This window comes from Sturnira hondurensis, unplaced genomic scaffold (assembly GCF_014824575.4).
Source record: "Sturnira hondurensis isolate 20B ecotype Veracruz unplaced genomic scaffold, ASM1482457v3 Scaffold0024152, whole genome shotgun sequence".
Taxonomy (NCBI): Eukaryota; Metazoa; Chordata; class Mammalia; order Chiroptera; family Phyllostomidae; genus Sturnira; species Sturnira hondurensis.
Window position 1 is genome coordinate 396,901 of NW_028096783.1, and position 20,731 is coordinate 417,631.

General features: G+C 57.0%; 1 protein-coding gene across 12 annotated transcripts in view; it reads right to left on the reverse strand.

Annotated features, from left to right (window-relative positions):
* The window catches only part of GRAMD1B (GRAM domain containing 1B), a 159,438-nt gene that overhangs the window by 26,378 nt on the left and 112,329 nt on the right, over positions 1 to 20,731 (reverse strand). For 7 of the 12 annotated variants that reach the window (XM_037038209.1, XM_037038208.1, XM_037038214.1 and 4 more), the window contains 5 exons: positions 18,772 to 18,982; positions 17,922 to 17,942; positions 15,245 to 15,268; positions 10,700 to 10,720; positions 481 to 565 (listed from right to left, as the gene is read on the reverse strand). In XM_037038209.1, coding sequence (XP_036894104.1) covers positions 481 to 565; positions 10,700 to 10,720; positions 15,245 to 15,268; positions 17,922 to 17,942; positions 18,772 to 18,982 — 362 coding nt within the window. Of the gene's footprint in view, positions 1 to 480; positions 566 to 10,699; positions 10,721 to 15,237; positions 15,269 to 17,012; positions 17,599 to 17,921; positions 17,943 to 18,771; positions 18,983 to 20,731 lie in introns of those variants that run through there. The other 5 variants (XM_037038213.1, XM_037038212.1, XM_037038218.1 and 2 more) reach the window with 4 other exon arrangements.

A 20,731-nucleotide genomic window follows, 5' to 3' on the forward strand; every position in this document is an offset into this window, starting at 1 on the left:
GGACGCACTTACCTCACACCTCCACAAATCAGGCCTGCCCTCCGGTCCACCACTGCCCAGGGGTGTGTGAGCGCGTGGCCGAGGGAGTCCCTAGCATCTCACCATCAGGAGAGTGAAGGGACTGAAATGCACGGCTGCCCACAGGCAGAGGAACAGCCGAGAGAGCAGAGGAGTCAAAAGGTCCCTAGAATCACAGACACCCCCCGCCCCCAGCCCCCAGAGGCCCCAGCCCGTCACTGCTGAGCCACCTGCAGAGAAGGGTGGGAGTGATATCCGCCACTCGGGGCTCCCTCGAAGCCACCACACATGTGGTGCTTGGCCCCGAGTCCCAGCCACTGGGTCAGTGCTGTGGACAGCCTTCCTCCCTGTCCCCAGAAAGACGTCCTTACTGGAGGAACCTCTGGGGAGAGGAGGTCTGAGTGACACTCCAGGACTCCCAGACTTCCTTGGAGGCCCCAACTCCCACACCACCCGGCTCACCAACAATGAGGCGCTCCGTGTCTGGAAGCTGTTTAAAGAGCTTTCTGAAGTCTTCGTTTCTCTGCTTGTAAGTGGGGCTTAACACCTGTATGACAGTGGACACAGTTAGTGGGGTGTCCTTGTTCAGGGCGGTGGGGAAGAAGGGGTGGGGGGGTGCCTGCCTATGTGTTCAAGAGGCAGAGATGGGTCTCATTAACCCGCAGACCCTCAGACGCCCGGGAAGGCAGAGGGGCCTTGGCATAGGGAGACCACTGTGGAGAGAGCGTGATACCGTCCCAGGCTTTGTAACCAGTGCCCGTCAATGAGAAAAGTCAAACTACTACTTAGCGGGCCCACATGAAAGCCCAGGAAGACAGAGGAAGGGAGTCACCTCTAGGGAGCCTCCTGGCACCCACCCCCACCCCATGTCAGCTAGAGCTGCTCTGCCTTCCACTGGCAGGAGCACTACCTTGACAGTGAAGCAGGGGCCCAAGGGGGCTTCCCACTCCCCCCAGTAGGACTCAGAACATCACGGTGCCCAGCACACTCCCCGGAAGAAGGTATCATGACTAACAGTAAGCACTTGCTGCATGTGAAGTTCATGGCTGGGAAAAAATAATAAAATGTAAGACTAGTACAATGTTATATGTGTCAGTCATATTGTAGGGAGGAATCCTACTTTTCCAAAGACTGTACTAACCAAAGTCACAAAACCGTACAAGGATAAGCACCCAGGAGAGAACTTAAAAGTGCATCTGGCAGCGAGAAGCATCCAAACTCATTCCCTCATCATCCTTTGTAAGATTATCTAATCCAACCCTTATCACTGAGGAAAGTAGGGCCAGGGAGAAGTCTCCCCTTGCCCAGGGTCCCCCAGCGGGTCAACAGCAGATCTCTCGATCGCTGGTCCCATGCTCACCTCCTACCACCACCTGGGCCTCCAGAAGCCCTGTGCCAGCCTTGCTTTAAGGTCCCCTCAGTACAGACTGGCTCACGTAAACTACCCTGGCAAATCCTCCTTAGAAATACTGGGTTGGCCAAAAAGTCCATTTAGTTCTCTCCACAAAATTAAAGACACATTTTTCTTTTTCACCAATAACTTTATTGATTTGGATATTTTGAGTATGTTGGCTACCTCTCACATGGTATAATGATTGTTCTCAATTAATGTCTTCATTTGATTGCTGTCAACTTCAATTGGTCCACCTGACCATGGAGCATCGTCCAACAAGAAATCTCCAGCACAGAACTTCGCAAACCACTTTTGACACATCCGCTCAGTCACAGCACCTTCTTCATACACTGCACAGTCTTTTTTGTGTGTGTTTCAGTTGCATCTTTACCTTTTTTGAAATAATAAAGCACAATATACCAAAAATTTTGTGTATTTTCTTCCATCTTCAGTAGTAAAATGGCTGCACAGAAATTCACCTATTTCGATAAATTATTTTAAATTCACACTGATATGACAGCTGCCATAATACAATCTAACAAAACTGTTCCAAATGAAGTTCAAGTCGAGTGCTACCAGAGAGCCATCGTACAGCACAAAAGACTAAACAAAATGTTGGCCAACCCAACACCACGAGCCAGTTGGATATATTGAAAATCTTGCTCCTTCCAAGATCACAATCTTAAAAACAAAACAAAACCAGTGCCCCGCAGATGAAAGGCACCAATGTCAATAACAGTGCAGGAAGAGTCGTGCGTCACAGTGGAGGCGCCTGCGCTCCGCCCAGCAGACGGCCAACCTGCTTCTCACAGGAGCACATGCGAGCAGAAAGGCCATCCCCGTGACCTGATGGGGGCAGACAAGTCGTGGTCATTTATACCTTCTCACCCACTGTCCCAGGGACCCCTGGCCGACAGCTGGGCGGCAACAGCACAGGCTTTCAAACGTTCCGTTCCGTTTTGGTTTCTGCAAAGCGAATGGCCCATGGGGAAGGGGAGGCTGCAGCCCGACCGCACTCACAGCGCGCGCTGGTGGCCTGAGCCCAGTGGCCGAAGGCTCCTGTGCGGGCACAGGAGCGTCCCAGGAGCTTGGAGAGGGAAGAGAATGCTTATAACTGCTTTCCCTTGAGTTGATTTTAACTGCTTTCCCTTGAGTTGATTTAAATTTCAAACTTTTGCTTTGGCTGGCTTATAAAAAGAGTTTTATTGCCACAGTGAATGCCTGGCTACTACCCCAAAGGTAGTAGCCAATTAGGGTTCTGCTGTGTTGCGGAACCCTAAACTGTGAATAGCACCTGTCACGTGTTTGCACCGAGTATTGGGGGTGACTGGAAGCCAGCTGATCCTGCAATTCCTGTGGCCAGAAAAGACCCCAGAATACATGTGTCTGACCCCTATTTTACTTCTGCAGTGATCCTGAGATAGCCGCTCTCCACGGTTGTCTGGCCTTGCAGGACGGAGACCACACACTGAAGAACCCAGCTAGATGCTTGCTCCATTCCCGACTACTCTACGTGACCTCTGGAGCAGCACCCAGCTGCCAGGGATGCGTCACCACCATGCACCTTGCTCGCCGCGAGCCTCTCACAGGCAGTGCTCCACCTGGCCACAGGGTGTGGGTTACCCCATCTGACACATGAGGAAGTTGAGGTGCAAAGGAGTGGAGCCACTTGCCCAGAGAACTGTGGTTACCATGTGGGAGTGGGGACTCCAACTCCAGGCAGTCCGACCCATCACTACGCCTGGCCTCAGGGTCACAGTGCTGGGTAAGGGTGGACCAACAGAGACGCCCCATCTGGACACCCTCTCTTGGAGATGAAATATTTACCTGCTTGGGGCTGCCCACAGCCTCCCCTGCTCAGAGGCAGGTCTTTTGATGGGGGTTGGGGGGGTGGGAGATAATCTAATCCAAGTCTTACACTACTGAGGAGGGAACGAAGTCCATCGGGAGCCTGCCTACGCCCCCCACCCCCACCCCGGCCCTGTAGCAGGGCTAAATGGGGAGTGATAGGGCTCACGGGCCTGTCGCCCAGACGCAGACAACTGAGGGTACACACTCACGGCTGGGACGTCCTCAGGTCCACACCAGCAGTGGAACTGTGCCTCAGCAGGGACCCCCGCAGCCTCCCTCAGGTGCCACTGTGGAAGCTGGTCATCCCGCTCCAGCAGGAGGCTGCAGAGCACCCCAGATGCCGCCAAAGATTCCATTGCGCCCCGAGCTACACCTCTCACTGGAGCCCAGAAGCTGGAGCTCTGCTTCCCTGCTGCCCCTTGGGATGCAAACAGGCGTCCTGAGCGAAATGCAGGCGGGTGACCCCAGCTCCGCAGCAGAGTGTCCACGGCGGGGGACACTGGGGAGCCTCCTGTTCTCTCCTAGAGCTCTGCTCCCAGCAGTTTCACAGGTGGGCAGGTGTGGTCAACATGGTTCTTGGGATGGACTTGCTGGCCAGGCTCCCATGGCCGGGTTTTGCTTCACCCCGCCCAGCCCCCACAGTGCATCCGGTCTTCGAGCCAACAGTGACCCAGAGGGGACGGAGCGGAGCCCCTCCTCCTGGTCAGTAGGCACAGCCACTCCAAGATGCCAGCAGAGGCCAGAGAAGGAGTCCGAAAGGCAGGTGCACAGGGCTAGCTGAGGACTCTGAACGGCAGGCCCCAGGTAGACAGGCAAACGGCACAGGAGAGTGCTACCCCACAGCTGAGTCCAGAGGTCCACCCCACAGGTTACTCACACACGGCCGAGTGGCTCAGAGTTGCTCTGAAACTCCAGGGAGAGAACCAGCGCCCAGCCCTGCAGCTCTGTCTGGCTGTCCTGTACGCAGTCCATTCAGTGTGCAATCTCTACTCTGGGTGGACACGGGTCACCGTGACTCACTGCCCTCACCCAGAGAGCAGCCGCCAGTGCCTCTGGCAACAGAGCCTGTGCCCAACCCAACCCTGCACACACCCCTTTCCTCCAAGACCTTATTCCTCTTGGCTGACCAGCAAACAACTTCTTTGTTAGACTCGCTGTGGGGGGCGGGGCGGGAGGCAGGACGGGTGGGCGGGCAGGGCCAGAGCCTCACACATGCTTCACGTTACAGAGTCTGCTGAGAGTGCTGGCCAACGTCCTGCAGTAACCCTGGCCTGGCCTGGCCTCCAGCAGATGTTTCCTGCAATGGAAAGTAGCTGGTCTCCATGCCAAGTCGGGGAGGGGGGTGTGAAGGTGCCGGGGTGCTGCTGTCGTGATGAAATCAGGAGTCTCAGCGATTTGATGTGCAGCACTCAGTTTGAGACACAAAGAGCCAGGGACTCCTGAGGGACACACTCCCTCGCTGGCCCTGCATTCACTGAATCCCCTGCAACAGCAGCAGGTTTGGACCTCTCACTCCTCTCACTGCAGACGTGCTGCCAGACGCCGTGTAGGGGGAAGGTGAGGTCCACCACCCCTGAGGCATCTGCTTTCCTTCCAGAGCCCCTGCCCTGCCTCCAGCACTAGCCGTGGGCAGTCAAGGCCAGGAGGATTCCTGGGCAGCTCACAACCTGAGGGCCCAGTAGCAATGCTAAGAATAGAGAACTTGGCCCCGGGACAAAAGGACAGAGCCCAATGCAGGGGCAGCTGAGATCTTTGGGAGAGGAAAGGGAGCCGGGCCAATGAGGGCAACAGGAGCTCCAGATGGAGAAGTGGGGGCTGGAGTCCACCGCACGGGCTGAGAAGACTTTTGCTCCCTGGAAGGGCCAGACCTTTGAAAGTAACAGGCCCCTTCCAAGCCCTAACCTAGCGCTGCCCACTGTGCTAGAGGGTCTCACACCTGCTGGGATGATGGCTGGCACCTGTGTCCCAGGAGTCTCAGCGATTTGATGTGCAGCACTCAGATTCTCTTGTGCTTAAAGATGAATGCACTGAGTTCACTGAAAGTGAGGATTCTTGACCCCCAAACCCAAAGACTAGGGCTCACAGGAGCCTAAGGTCTCCTCGATCTTAGTGCTGGAGAGGAAAAGTCTGAGTCCTTCCGTAGACCCCTATACTCACCTCTCAGCATACAACCTTTCCACCCCCTACTGGGCCGGCCAGGGCCTCCCTCCATCCCACCACCACCTTCTATAGGGAGGGCTGACGCCCAAACGGCTTCAAAGCCCCTACAGCATTCAGCGTGGTTTTGTTTCAACTGTCAGCTGCTCAGAAACACAGCACAAAACAAGTGCACTCCTCACCCACCTCTAACGCCATTCCTGCTGACCTGACGCCTCATGTGCACCCGCCCGCAGACTCCCCGACACACAGGCGTGGGCTCAGGGCCCAGTCCCCACCATGCCCTCCCAATCACACACTGGAGCTGCTCCCTGCCCTGCATGTGTCAGCCCCGTCCTCATGGTCTAAAGACAGATTCAGGAGTTCCACTTTCCAGGCGAGCAGGTGCTTCTGTCCTGGGCCACACAGACCCCAGGACCTAGGCCCACAGGGGCCCATTGTACGGTACTTCCTTGGAAATATCTGACTATTGCTGTGGCCAAACGTGGAGATGACCGTCGGGGCTGCCATGGGTGGAGCAGGTGCAGGATGAGTCTCAGTGTGTCAGCCCCCTCCCACAGTCAGCCGGGCCAGGCAGGGCCAGGCAGGGCTGGGCAGCAGAGGTCAGGTCTGAGCAGAAGGAACTGGCCCTGAGCTAAACATTAACTCTGTGGCACACACTGGGTGCTGGGACCAAGTGGTGCCCCCCTCTTGGGACACAGCGGGGGGAGGAAGGGTGGGAAGGAGCCCAGGATAGAAACAGGCGGATTCTGGCGGAGAACTGGCCTCATCTAAGAAGACACTAGTTAAGACCCTCAAAGGAAACCCTGGCCCTTCAACCCAACCAATCGGGGCAGGGAGGAGCCAGAGGGGAGATAGAGAGACAGGGGTCGGGGAGTGACTGGGCCCTGAGAGGAGCCACAGGGTGGGTGCGGTGTGATGCAGGAGGGGGCAGCAGAGTTGGGGGGGTGGTCTCCCCTGGAGACGGGACCACCCCGTGGAAAGTTAGGAACAGCTGAAGGGGGACAGGAAGACTCCTCAAAACAATGGGTAAATAGCTGGGGGGAGGCAAGCAGAGGTGGAGGAAGCAGTCAGTCCCCAGAAAACAGCAGCAGGCACCAGGGGTGGCAGCGGCAGGGTGCTGCACTGCCACCCCAAGGCCCCCACGGGTGACCACTTCATTCCTGCACAGCTCTCCTCCTCGGGCGCTCAGTCCCAGGCCTGCCAGACACCTTGGCCTTAGCGCAGGACTTGCACCGCCCCTTCCCTGCTGTGAGAACCAGCTTCCAGCCCAGGGCCGGGGCGTCAGGCAGCTGGGCTCTGGTCCAGGGCAGCTGCCGGGGTCTGGGCGCTGGTCCTAAGCATAGGAGTGCTCCTTCCCTGGGTGGCTGTGGAGGGGACAGACCCCAGGTGGGAGAGGTGAGGTGGGTGAGGGTGGTGCCTCCGCCCACCCGAGGCACCAGAGCTATGGCAGACGACCTCTGCCACTGTCTGCCTCCTGCTCCTCCACACGAGTCGACTGCGCCCCGCAGGGCCACCTTCAGGGACAGCCTGCAGCCCTTCGGCCTCCAGCTCAGCCCTTGGACCCCGCTGAAGCTAAAGCCCCCTTTCTGCTTATCCCTCCATTGCAGGTGTGTTGGGGCTGTGATGCCTGAAACTGGGATGGCCAAGTGAGGGATGTGGTTGTGATCAGGCCTGGGAGGGACGTGGCCAGCTGCAGAGGACACCACCTTCAAACCTCACCCTTCACCTAACAGCCCTGCCTCAGCCTCTCCCCGTGCCCCTGGGGTCCGGCCACTTCCCATCATGGGATACGCTCTTTAAGCCGAGGTGCTTTGTCATCATGAGCAGACAAAATCCAGAGAGACAGACAGAGGAGGTGGCTGTGAGCAGGCAGGGGGTGCCGGGCAGCTTCTTCTCTCATCAGATCGGCCCTGCCTTCCTAGTGGGCTGCATACCCCGCCAGGACTCCTGCTGGCCTGAGTCTGGTGGGGGCGTCTCCACGTGTCCCTCAGGCAGGGGCTGCAAAGCCTATGCCTATCTGCAGGACGCCCGGTGCAAGGCTGGGGCCTCCAGCCTCGCTGGAGCTGCCGCCCCTCCCCAAGTGTCAGGAGGGGGGCCGTAAAGAAGACCGTCGGCGGCACCGAGGACGGGAGACGGGTCAGAGTCCAACTGTCCGGGAGATACAGAGGCTGGTAGGGGACCGGGCAGACAAAGGGAAAACAGAGAAGTTTTCAGAGCCACAGGGGCAGACAAGGGCCTCCTAAAAACCGTGGAGAGACTCCTGGGAGGCAGTTCTGCAGCCTGGGGCGGGGGTGGGGTTGAGCTGAAGTTTCCTGGTGGGGCGTTTGCACACCAAGGCAGACACACACACCGCATCGACGGAGCACCACACCCGAGGGCACCTGCACGGCACCCAGGCCCACGTACAGGGAACCCAGGTGGCTCTGAGACAACACTCAGGTCACAGCTTCCTGATGAAACCAGGCAATCATGTGAGAAGAAGAGTCACACTCCAGCCCAGGATCCGATTAGACTGGGCACACCTGGGGGTGACACCTGCCACAGGGGGCAGAGGCCCTGAAGGGACGAGCCCAGGGCCAGAGTCAGAGCTCTGGTCTGGGCCCTAGGAGGGCAAGGGTTTCACTGGGCAGGAGAGGGGCCCGATGTTACCCGAATGTCCTCTCCAGGGCTCTAACCACTGTGGCAGGTGCTGACTCTTCTTTGAATATAAAAGCACATGATAATCCTGGCTGATGTGGCCAGCCTGCCAACTGAAAAGTTGCCAGTTTGAGTCCCAGTCAGGGCACATGCCTGTGTTGTGGGCCAGGTCCCCAGTAGGGGGCACATGAGAGGCACATACACACTGATGTTCCTCTCCCTCTCTTTCTCCTTCCATTCCTTGCTCTCTCAAAATAAACCCATAAAGTCTTTTAAAAAATAAAAACACGTGACAAAAGAATGAAAAGGTAAACTGGACACAGCTGACAGCTAGAGGTCCCTTGTCATTTCTCAGCTTCGGCCTCAGGGGAAGATTAGCACAACCAAGAAGAGGGCAGCAGCCGGCCGTGGGGAGCAGAAGCCACATCTGCCTGGTGACCCGCAATCGGGGAGCAGAGGAGGAGGGAGCAGCAGGAGGACATTTTCAGCTGGGTCCTGGGACGCTGGGCACCACTGAGAATGTGGAAGGACCCCCAACGTGGCAGCCTGAGGCCCCTGCGCACTCGGCCACTGCAAGAGAGGATCTGGGATGGATGAATGTCAGTGACGCTCCTGATATTCACTCAGGGTGAGGGTGGAGGGTGAAAAGGGGGCGAGAGGCAGGGAAGGGCCAGGAGCCACGCATGTTCTGCGGACGGCTTTGTAAGCTTGGCAGAGTTAGCCAGGGCTGACTGCCTTTGCGCATCTCCAGTGGCTGGGGGAATCGGCCAGGAAGCAGGTCCCCAGCCCTGCCCAGCTCCTCTGCTCCCCCTCACGTGTCTGTCACCAAAACCCTTGACTTCTGGGCCCTTCGGTGGCAGCTTGCCCTGCAGCCATCCCTCTGCCAAGCGCTCAGATTCCGGCTCGTCCGTGTGGGGCTGAGAGAGAGGCAATCAGAGGTGAAGCGTCAGGAGAAAAACAGGACAGAGCAGAGCCTGCAAGAATCAGAGAGGCAGGGCCAGCCAGGAGACTGGAAACCAGAGGGAGAGGTAAAATAGAGGTGGGGAAGGAAAGTGGAAGTCAGAGTGGAATCAAGGAAAGGGAAGGTGAGACCAAATGAGCCTGGTGCAAAGCGACAAGGAGGGAGGAGAACAGGATGTAGCCACCAGGGGGGCCTGGTGGTCTCGATGGGAGCTTTTCCACTGTCTATCATCTGTGGCCAAGCATCTCCAGTCCCCTGGGCACTGATTTTGCAAGATGGGTCAGGAGGGTGGAAGGTTTCATGGGGTCAAGGATGTGAAATTCCCACTCAATTCCCTGGAAAACACCTCCTGCTCCCCCCGCTGCTTCCCTGTACCCCGAAGAACCTATGCTCTGCACAGCAGGGAGGCCACGTACGAGGCCAGGGAAGGCCTGGAGGGGTGCCAAGGTGGCAGGATGGGAAGGAAGAGTTGAAGCTGCCTACTCCCCCCACACCCCCACAGGCCACCTCAGCCCTCACTTCCCCCCATCAGCACAGCCCCCACCTCTGCCTTGTCTGTGCTGCACTGGGCTAGGTCAGGCAGATCCATCAATGCATGGAGCCGCCCCAGGTGGGGAGGCCGCTGCAGAGCAGGTGGGAAGCCTCGGGCTGGACACTGGCACATGGGGAACATTTGGGGAATCACTGAGCTGAGTAGAGAACATCCCTGTGCCCTGCCCCCAAGTGATTCTGATCCAAGCCCCTGCCTTAAACCCAAGCGTCTCCCTATCCCATCCCCAGAGCATCTTCAACTTCTGTCGCCACAGCCACCCTGTCCCACCCCTTGTCCAAGCCCATGTGACCTGCTGGAGCAGAGCCTGGGGCTCGGGAACAGGGAAATATGGTGACCGAGTGGCCCTTCAGGATCAAGTGGGAGCAACGGCGCCAGGGGCCTGGCAGGGAGGCGAAGCCAGACCACCGTGCCAATGGCCAGCCCCTCCACTGTGCAGTCCCAGCGGGGAGCCCACCCTGCTGGGCCAGCAGAGACACCCATCCCCCACTCCTCTGGGGACATTCCAATGTCCTCCGGCCTGTCTGCGTGGTGAGGGGAGGCCGCCCCACCATGCAGCTCCAGGGCACGGGGCAGTGGGCGAGCTGCCCCACTGCCCCTCGGACGCTCCCAGGCTTTAGCTCCACCACAGACACAAGTGCGGGGGTGTTTCAAGAAGAGGCTTCTAAGGGGCACCTGGGAGTGGGGGCCCAAATGCCACCACATGGGACAGTCTCTCTGTACTACTGGGAGAAATTCTTCTGCCTGTGTCTTTGCCCAGAAGTCTTGGTTAAAGACACCAGGCCCTCAGCTCTGTCTAGGGCTGTCTCCATGGCAGAATTCTGTCCGTCTTCCCTGGCTGGTGTCTTCCATGAAGTCTGGCGGGGCACAGCCAGGAGTCCAGGGCAGCATGAGGTGCGCCCAGCTCCCTTGGGTGTCCTGACTCAAACCCGCCCGGCCAGCAGTCCTGCCCCGAGGCAGAGGGGCACCCCGTGTCTGGTGTTTGATGGAGGGCTGGTCGGGACAGAGGCCCACCTGCCTGGGCCCCTGCGTCTGCTCAGACCACAGACAGCCCCCTGCACACCACACTTCTCCATGCCCCACCCCTCCCACTCGCACGCACCCACAAGAAGAGAAACGGGGTACTTACATTATACCAGCTCTGGCTTTTCTGAAAGGACAAAATAAAAGAGGAAGTCACGTTAGTCAGGGAAGAGATGGTGGGCACGGCCAGGCCCCCCCGGCTCCGGCGGGCGGGTGACACAGACAGCAGGGCGGCAGCGAGGAGTCCGAATGCAGCCGCAGACACCCCCGGGCCGCCCGGCAGCGCCCTCCTTTCTGGAGGCAGCTCCGGAGGAGGGCCGGGGGCAGCCCATGCTGGCAGCTCTGCCGCATTGGGGGGGACAGGCAGTGGCAGCACCAGCCAGAGCTGAGTCGGAGCCCCATCACAAGGTTCTTCTGATGGGGGGCAGGATGCGGGGCAAGCATCCCAGACCCAGGCCCAATGGGCCCTGACCAGAAGCAAAGTGCGGAAGGAGACCGCTGGCCTCCTGCTGCAGCCCACCCTTCTGCAGAAGGGACACCTGGGGGCGAGGGGGGAAGGGACTGCCCGGAACCCTTCCAACCCCGTTGTCAGCTGGCTGTGGAGCCTGTTCCCCCTCCTGCTTAGCAACTGTGTCTTCAGTGGTGCCGGCAGGGGCGGGGGTGGGGCTCTGCACGGGAGGAAGGCTAGGCACATAACTGCTAACTGTTTCCCCCAAAGTGTGGCACCATAATTCAACCAGCAGAACCAGACTCCACTCTGGCTCCAGAACGACGTGCTCTCCATTCCCAGCCTAGGTAGCTGGAGGGTATTTAGGGGGAAGGAGGGAGGGCTAAGGCTATGCCTGTCTCTGTCATCTCGCGGGCCTGGGGGCCTTCACGCACATGCCACCAGGAAGGCCGAGGGCACTGAGGAATAGATGTGCCCCTGTGCAAACACTCACCTAGGCCCCATCCTTCGAGGTGCGGATCCAGCACGTTCAGACTGGGGCTGGAGTATGGCCAGTTTTAAAAAGCTGGCCAAGGGCGTAACCCAGGTAGAGTCACCAGGGAGAGGGGACCGGTACCTGCCGCTCGACGGTGCAACTGTGGGCAGAGCTGCAGATCTTGGGCACAATTAACTGCCCTGTCCCCTCCCTCTGGTCCTAAGGGCCCACTGTCTCAGGATGTCCGCTGTGCACGGCTGGTGGGTGCAGGGTGGGTGAGCTGTCCATGGTGAGGAAGGCGTGGCCATGCAACCTCCCCTCTCCAGCCACCCCCCCCTCCCCCCGCCCCACTCCCCCGTCACCACAAAGTGTGAGCGAGGGGCACAGGCACAGGCTCTGCTGCCTCTGACTGGCTTTGTTTCAATCTCATGTCTGAGCTCAGTGGCCAGAATATGGCCAGAGGGGCAGAAGGCAAGGCAGGCCCTCCATCTCCAAGGCTAGATGCTTTTCAAGCCCATTTCCAAACAGAGACAGCCGCCACAGACCACCTGGGAGTCATGTACTCTTACCACAGCCTTGCCTCCTCCTGCAAACCAGAGGCCTCAGCAGGGAGAGGGGCCAAACTGAACGTCCGACACCACCACCTCACCATGGAGGGACTTGCTATCAACTGGGAATCCTGACATGGGACTGTAAGTCTGCCTGCAGGTGTTTCCGCACTGGGTCACTGAATTGGCTGTGGTCAAAGGCCCTGAGGCTGGGTAGGTATTCATTCAGGCACATTCCCCAGCAGTGAAAGGCGTGCTCTGGGAGCTGCCCTCCTCAAGGCCAAGAGTTTGCCTGCATTTCATCAACCCAGCCAGGTCATCTGACCCCAGCTTCACAGCTGAGAACCCTCTCTCACCCGCCCCCTAGCTCCTCCCTCCCCTCCGCCCCCTGGCCTTCACATAAGAACCTGGGAGGAAAAGGGGGCAGCAGAACTTGGGCTGGGTGGGGGGACCTGTGCTCCTTCCTGGTTACTGCTACGAAGTGCTCTCCCTCCTGCCTCAGGCAACAGAAGAAGTCCTGCCACACAATTGCACGTCCCTTCTAAGTCCCTCTGCGGCAGAGAACTTCAGAGGGTCAAAGACCCATGACCGGAGCTGTGCCCCTTCTCTGACTTGCCCTGTGATCCCTTTGTGGGAAACATTTGCTGTTTCATGAAAGGGTATAAAGACATGTGTCCTCAGGGGCAAAAACGGGAAATACAAGGAAGGACCCCCAAAATTAGAATTTATGTACAAAAAATAGTGTATGTATTCTCAAATGTTTAAACTTCAGTCACCTTCAAAGCAAGCTCCAATGGCTGCAGTGCACCTACTGAGATGTGTTTCCACTGCTCAAATCAGTTTTTGAACTCATCGATTTTGATGCCTTTCAGTGCTTCTGCCATTTTTTTGTTTCACCTCTTCCACATGGGCAAAACATCTTTGAGGACTTCTTTCAGCAAGGTAAACAAGAGAAGTTACTCGGGGTGAGATAAGGTGAATAGGGAGGGTGGGGCACAGGGTCAAGCCATTTTTGGTCAAAAATTGCTGAGCACTGAGGTGTGGGCAGGTGCACTTGTAAATCACCCATCACGAAATGGGCAAACACATTGAAAGAGTCTTCAAAAAAAGTGGACTGAAGCCAAATGCAGCCTCTCACAACAAGGCCAGCTGGCCCACTGATACAGCTGGGTTCCTAGAACACACACCTAGTGGGGGAAGCCTGTACTCAAGGGCCCACCCTCCAGAAGATAATTCCAGTCTTTTGGGAGGCTCTCCCGCATATACCATAGAGAGCACAGATTTTTGTCTTGTTCCTCAAAATGAGGCCATTTCTACCCAGCTATTTCTGGGCAGATTCTTATCTGCCACCACTGAGGTGCCACTGGAAACACTAGGCACCCACCTCCAGGGTAATCCATGGTAGTCCCCGAGAATACCCATTGTGGGCATGAATTTCTGAACTCTGACCTGCCTCTTGGATGCAAATATTAGAGACTGAAGGCTCTGTTCTACCAGGACTGAGTCCTGACCAGGGGTGGGGAGGGTAGGGTGCAGCTTGTGGGGGCCTCAGCAGGTGAGAATAAGGTAGTTTGTTGGCAGGAGGGAAGCTGCCTGCCTTGTGAGCGCACTGAGATGCTCCTTTGTGGGCCAGAGGCATGGGGAGACCAGAACTCCGGAATGGGGGTGAGGGCTTTTTCAACAAGTTGTAAAGGGAATTGGCTCATAGAGGAGGAGGTGTTACCAGTAGAAAGACTGTCTGGAGTGCCAGGGGAGGCTCCCTTATTGGCCTAGACAATGGCAAGGGGCAGTTCTTACACCGAGAATGCTAGAAATATCAACAAATAGGGCCTGAGCACAAAAAGCTAGCAAGATAACTGCATAGAGACCATAGCTCTGCCCACCCCTTCTGATACCAGATTGTGCCACAGGAGTCAAAATTGTGCTGGGGGAGGTGCTGGACCAGAGAGACCTGTCAGTATAGCCTGGGGAAAGAACAGACTGGTTGGGAGGTGAGCCTACCGGAGGCACTCGAAAGTCTGGGAAGCTGATTGGTCATTTTGAGAAAGCACTTGGCCTGCCCACACCCAAAACAAATATAGTCCCAAGGGAACAGAGGCGGGCGGCGGGGGGGGGGGGGANTAGAGACCATAGCTCTGCCCACCCCTTCTGATACCAGATTGTGCCACAGGAGTCAAAATTGTGCTGGGGGAGGTGCTGGACCAGAGAGACCTGTCAGTATAGCCTGGGGAAAGAACAGACTGGTTGGGAGGTGAGCCTACCAGAGGCACTCAAAAGTCTGGGAAGCTGATTGGTCATTTTGAGAAAGCACTTGGCCTGCCCACACCCAAAACAAATATAGTCCCGAGGGAACAGAGGCGGGCGGCGGGGGGTGGGGGGGAAGCACACACGCATGCTCTCATGACGTGTGCTTGCACATACACCGGACTTGCGCAGTGCACTCACCTGTTCTCTCCATGGGCCGTGCGGCCTCCAGGCGGGAGCCTCTGAGTCTCCACCCTCTCCCTTTCCCTCTCTCCCCCCTCCTGCTCTCCCGCTGTTGTGCGTGTGCACACACTTTCACTCTCCTGGTGACCCACTGGCCAGTAGGTTCACACACAGGCTCCAGGGGGAGCCTAAAATGCACAGCAGCCCGGAACAAGCTACACGGCCTGGGTTGGGACTACGACTGCTAAGCAGTCACCTGCAACCTCCAAAGGGCTGTACTTGAAATTGGAGCAGGAGCTCAGGACACTGGCCTTGGTCTTGGCCTTGCTGAGGACACGGTTGGACACTTTCCACAGCAGACATGGGAGCCCACCATTCTCCCGGGGTGTGCAGCAGCTGCATAAAAACCTCTTTCCTTCTGCACCAGCATCTGCCTCCTGTGTGGCTTTATGGTGGCCAGCAGCCAAACCTTGTCGTTTTGTTTTGTTGAGTTACAGAGGGAGTCAGGAAAAGTACCCGAAGACAAAGCTGCCACGGGTGGGGAGCTGAGCAGAGGACATTTCTATTGCCTCCTAGAAAAGGTTTGAAGAGCAAGCACCTACAGGAATACAAGGCCCCTGGGCAGAGACCCAGTCCCCTAAAATCATCTCCCCAGTGCAGGGGCTCCAGGGACTGGAAGACGAGGGCGAGGGGGCAAAAGCGGGTATGAGGAGGTCTACATCTAATAGAAGTTAGGAGAAAAAAACTTCTTACTTTGATCAGGTTAAGTTTGTCATACTGAAAGGAAAACCACAAAAATTAGGAATAAAAAATAGGGGGAAAGTCAAGGGGAAGAAGGGCCCAGGGACCCAGAGTCAAGGTGACAAAGTGCACCCAGTGGCCATCCTAGATCAAGGAGCTGGTGGGAGCAGGAGACGGCCGCTGGCTCCCTCTAGTGGCCCCAAGCCGGCACTACAGAGCGGAAGCTGGCGGGTAGCACAACCTCCAAGGGTCCTCCTGGGCAGTGGAAACGAGCCTCGCCATCTTCTAGCCCCACTGCTCTAGTCCGGGCTGCCCGCAAGGCCAACCTCGGCAGTGCAGTTTCAGATTCACAGGGGAGGGACGCTACTGATCCACTAGCGCAGCCCCCCACACAGGGAGGCCCATGAAGACATGGAGGCAGGAGAAAGGAAGGCAGACACTAAGTGGAAGGCAGGCTCTGGTGGCTGTGGAAGCTCTCTCCAGCCCCGGGAAGCCTAAGGACGAAGTCGCCTCCTCTACGAGGGAGACTGAGACAGGGAGTGCAGTGGCCCGGCAGGGAGAACACTGACAGGAGCTGCAGCCACCAGCCCCCTTGCGTGGAAACACGGGGTCCACCTGAGACCATGTCCCCCGAGGAAAGGGGGTCTCTCCCCACCACAGAGCACACTTTCCTTCTCTCTCCACCTCACCTCCACTGCTTTCCCTCACTTTCTGCTCCCAGCCTCGACCTGGGGAAAACCTAACTCCAAAGTCTGCATGTCCCGCACACGCATTTCCCAGACCTGGGGTGCAGGGTGCCCCCCCCAACAAGTCAGCCTTGTTTTCACTGCACTTGGAGGTTGGTGTTGTTGGTGGCCATGGTCATGACTGGTGGCAGAATGCGGTGGGGAGGTGGCCATCCAAAGCCGGGGACTGGAGGGTGTGTGTCCACTGGGACTGTCTCTACCTCAGCCGCGCTCTTCAGAGGGAAGGAACGCCTGAGTCTCTCAGTCATCACCTCGTGGAAGGGGCCGAGATTAACGCCCAATTCACACTCAGCTCCTGGTTCCTTCTTCAAGCCCCATGGTGCCCTTCCGAAATCTCAGAGCCCAGGCCTGACTAGGTGCACTGGCTCTCCCAGACACGTCCCAGCCACCCGCTCCTAAACAACTCTCCACCCCTGAACTCACCCAGCACCCCCAACTACACCTGGGCTTCTGCTTTCAGGTTGATTATGGGTAATCTAAGTAGTTTATCTCCCTTCTCCAACTGTGTTCTGCCTGACGGTGGGGAATCTGGGCCCACATTCCTTTTCCAAAGACCTACTTGGGAGATTTTAACAAATTCTCATTACTGAAAACTCCCCTCAACCTGCCACCCGAGGACAAGAGGCACTTTGAATGGTGGTGACTAATGACCATAAATAAGAATCTCTCTGCTCACCAAACACCCTGCTGGGCAGAGGGCAAGGAAGCTTGGGGCTTTCCCCTTAGGTTGGCAAAGTCCACAAAAACTGTGGGCAGACTCAGAGAGATGCAATAGCCCGATGCCCCTTCCAGCAACATCTGCTCTCTCCAGGCTGGGGTGTGAGGGGCTCGGGAGGGCAGGCAGAGGCCACCTCAAAGCCCTGTCACCAGAGGAACCTGCACCCGCCGAGCTGCCCCAACACACAGAGAACACCTCCTGGCTTCCCCACTCCACGTGGAGTGCCTCCCTGTCCACAGCCAGCGCCAGTCTTTGACCTTCCTTGGAACCCCGATGTGCTTTTAGCCTGAAAGTCCTTCTGCGCAGGAAAGACAACAGCTCTTCACCCTCCTTCTCCCCAAAACACTTACACAGGCTTGAGGCTGTTATGAAGTCACCCCTTGGCCTTCTCTTCTTGAGGCGATAACCCCCCTTTCCTTGTGGGGATCACACCCGGACCCTGGCACTCTAAGACACCTACTGCTCACCCTCTGCTCCCTCCCGGTTCTCCTCAGGCCTCAGGGATCCTGGATCCTGAGAGGACTCCAGGCATTGGACCTGGCCAGACCTGGCCAAGGCTCTGCAGAACCTGAAGGAGCTGCTACCGACGCCCACCAGCCCCAGGTGTGGTGTCACGCCTGCTGGGAAGAGATGCCCTGGTGAGCTCTCTCCAGCCTTTAGGGAACACGAGGGGCCCTGGCTGGCAATGGGTGGATGGGGCATGGGGTGCTCAGGCTGGGCAGCTCTTGGAGGGCAGGCAGAAGGAAGGAGGTGCCAGGCAGGGCCCCCCAAGTCATTCTAGTGCATCATGGAACTCACCTAGGGGAATTCACGACCCTCAATCAGAGAATCAGGAATCACTCACAGAGACAGATCTAAGGCTGTATCAGTACTGAGGCCCCAGTGGATAGAGCCTCCTTCCCCTGAAGAAATGAAACAGCCCTGGCCAGACTCTGCTTCCAGCTGGCACCATGTAAGGAGGGAACAGACCCCCAGCCCCAGGCAGTGTTTGGGGAGCAGGCAGACATGGGGAAGGGGCGCCGGTCTGTTCTCTGACTCCAGATGCAGAGGAAACGGCCCCTCGGTGATGTCAAGCCAGCCTGCCCAGGGCAATGGGGCCGGCCTTCCGGGAAAGGGACCAAGCGAGACAAGGGCCAGAACGGGCGGGGCAGAGGGAAGGATGCAGCACACTACGGACAAGTCCACACCGAGGGGAGACCACAGACAGAGACGAAAGATGGCTTACTTTTGAGAGGCGCTTGTGAGACTAAAACCATGCATGCAATGAAGGTATTTGGGAAATGGTAGGGAAAAAGAGGAAGAACAAGAAATCAAAAGACAAATTCAGGTGGGATGCCCATTCCCATGCCTCCCGGCGCCCCCCCACACCACCCCAGGGCTTGCAGTCCAGTGGTGAAGGGGCATCTGGGCATATGTGAGTCCCACACCCCCAGGACGCAGGGGAGTCCCACATCCCCAGGACTGAGGGGAGAAGAAACCTTCTGGGGCACTGGACGGGGCCCAGCCCCGGGGCTACTTTATGCCTGTGCTCGGGCCAAGGCTGTGCTCAGGTGGCCATGCTGACCACGTGGGAGGGGTGGAGAGGACCTGTGGCCGTGTCCTGGGACAGATGCCTATCAGACGGAGGTTAGGGAGGGAAGAATGGGTGACAGCCAGCACGGAGGTGGAAAATAGCATTCTGCCACGCTCCCTGAGGACTCTACCTGGTACTATAGTCATCCCAAACAAGGCCCCCTTCTACCTCAAAGTTGGGACAGATAAAAGGGATAAACAGATGACCCCTCCTGATCCTGGGAGCTTCCCTCCTCCCCTTAACAAGGCACCTGAGGCTCTCCAGTTGCTAAGGAGAGTAGCCGTCTCTGTGCACTTCTTTTACCCATGCCCAGCCCCACTCTGGGCGCTTAGTTGGGAAGATAAGCTGTAACTGGGGGGCCCCCTACCCACCCAGCCTCACCCTGCCTCGCCTCATGGAGGAAAGACTCTCCCTGGGACACTAGGGTCCCTTCAGGAAAGGGCAGTCTTCCTCAGTCCCCAACACCACCTGCCCCCCTTGGCCAACAAACCGGCCAGCTCACCTTGGAGTTCTTGCCTGTGCTCCGGCCGGACTGCGAGGAGCAGCTGCGCTGCACACCCTGCTCCGGCGTGGACGGGGACTTGTCCGAGGAGTGGTCCGAGCCCTTCTCCACCATGGTGTCGCCGTCCGCGCTCTGCGGGGTGGGCGAGCGAGACCGCTTCCGCAGGATCGGGGAGCAGGCAGGAGTGCTGCGGTTGGAGTTACTGGCAGTGCTGCAGGGGTACAAGGAACAGGGGGGAGGGGGCGGAGGAGGAGAGACAGGCCGTGAGTGACCCAAGGCCAGGAGGGTCCCAGAGGGCCGGCTCAGGGAGCCAGGGTTTGGGGCTGGGGAGAACCAGGAGAAGAGGGACCAGCTACACTCACTGCACTGTAATACTGCTTCTGGCCAGAAGAGGGCGGTGGTATCCATGTGAGATGGAAGTAAGACTGGGAAGGGGTAAGGAGGGCAATTGGACATTTAGATGTCCGTCTGTCCATCCATCCATCCACCCATCCATCCATCCATCCATCCATCCATCTCTATGTTCATCCATCCTGATAATTTTAGAGCCCATATTATATCTCCAGAACGGTCTAGGAAAAAACAGAATTGAAGGGCTGGAAGACTCATTTGAGACCACCCAATACCATCAGCTCATTTTACACATGTGGCAAATCCAGTTTTTACACTTTGTTTGTGAGGTTCTGTCCATTTAAATAGCAATAATAATACTACTTTTCAAAGCATTCACATACACATTATTTCACTGGGTTCTTAAATACCAAGATCCCTATTTTATTTATTTTTTTAAAGATTTTATTTTTATTTATATTTAGAGAGAGTGGAAGGGAAGGAGAAAAACATCAATGCCTGGTTGCCTCTTGTGTGCCCCCAAGTGGGAACTGGCCTGCAACCCAGGCATGTGCCCTGACTGGGAATCAAACCCAAGATCCCAATTTTAAAAATGGAGACCAATGCATACCAAAGAGAAGCGAAGTGTCCCCTGATCACAGAGGGCTTACAAACAAACTTTGGTCTCCTGACTGGTAACTTACCACACCACACTACTTCCTTGTAAGCCCTGCTGGTCCCCGCTTCCCTGCCCGGGGTGAAGATGAGCACAGCAGCAGTTCCTGCCTCCCACACCACCCAGCCCACCAGTGCCACTCCAGCAGATGCCCTGCACGCCCCACAGCGCCAGACCCACTTCCGGCAGCAGTGGCGCTGAGTGTCAGTGGTGTGAGTGTTTACTATTGGACACTAGCTTGTGTTCTTAAGGAGCTGCAAGGAGAAGACATGAAAGAGGAGACACAATTAAACGCAGAAAAGGTCTAATAGGTGTTTGCCTTGAGAGAATGGAAAAAAGATGGAAAAGGAAAAAGGAAGAGTAGGAAAGAAGACAGTGGAAATGGGAAGGAAAGCAAGTGTGTGCCTGGAAAAGCAAAGAGGCACAAGGCGAGGGAGACAAAAAGCAAGGTTCCACCCCCCCCCGCCCCCCTCCCCCCAGCCACTCAGCAGTCAGAGAGCCAGGACAGGCTCTGGAAACCACAGGAGCCCAACTGCAAGGGCCCTAGAGTTCACAGCCTCCTGGCCTTCCCCAGGCAAGGGGAGTGTGGGGTGGGAATCCCTGTCATTTGCATGAAGACCCAGCTGCAATGTCAGATGTTCCATTGGACCCATTTGCAATGAAAATCATGCTCCTTTCAGCAGAATCTTCCACCCAGGGATCCTTCATAAAGAGAATAGGAAGGAAGGCCCAGACCCAACCCAGCAGCTGCAGGCAGGGCAGCAGTGGGGGAGGGGCAGTGTTCCAACTTCCGGAAGAAAACTGATGGAGGGAGGGGAAATGGGGACCAGAGACAAGAAAGACAAATGTGACCACAGGATGTGTGAAGACACATAGAACCCAATGTTTTGCTCTATCCCAAAACAGAATTTAAATTTAGAACCTCACTTATTATACTAACATGAACTGTGATTT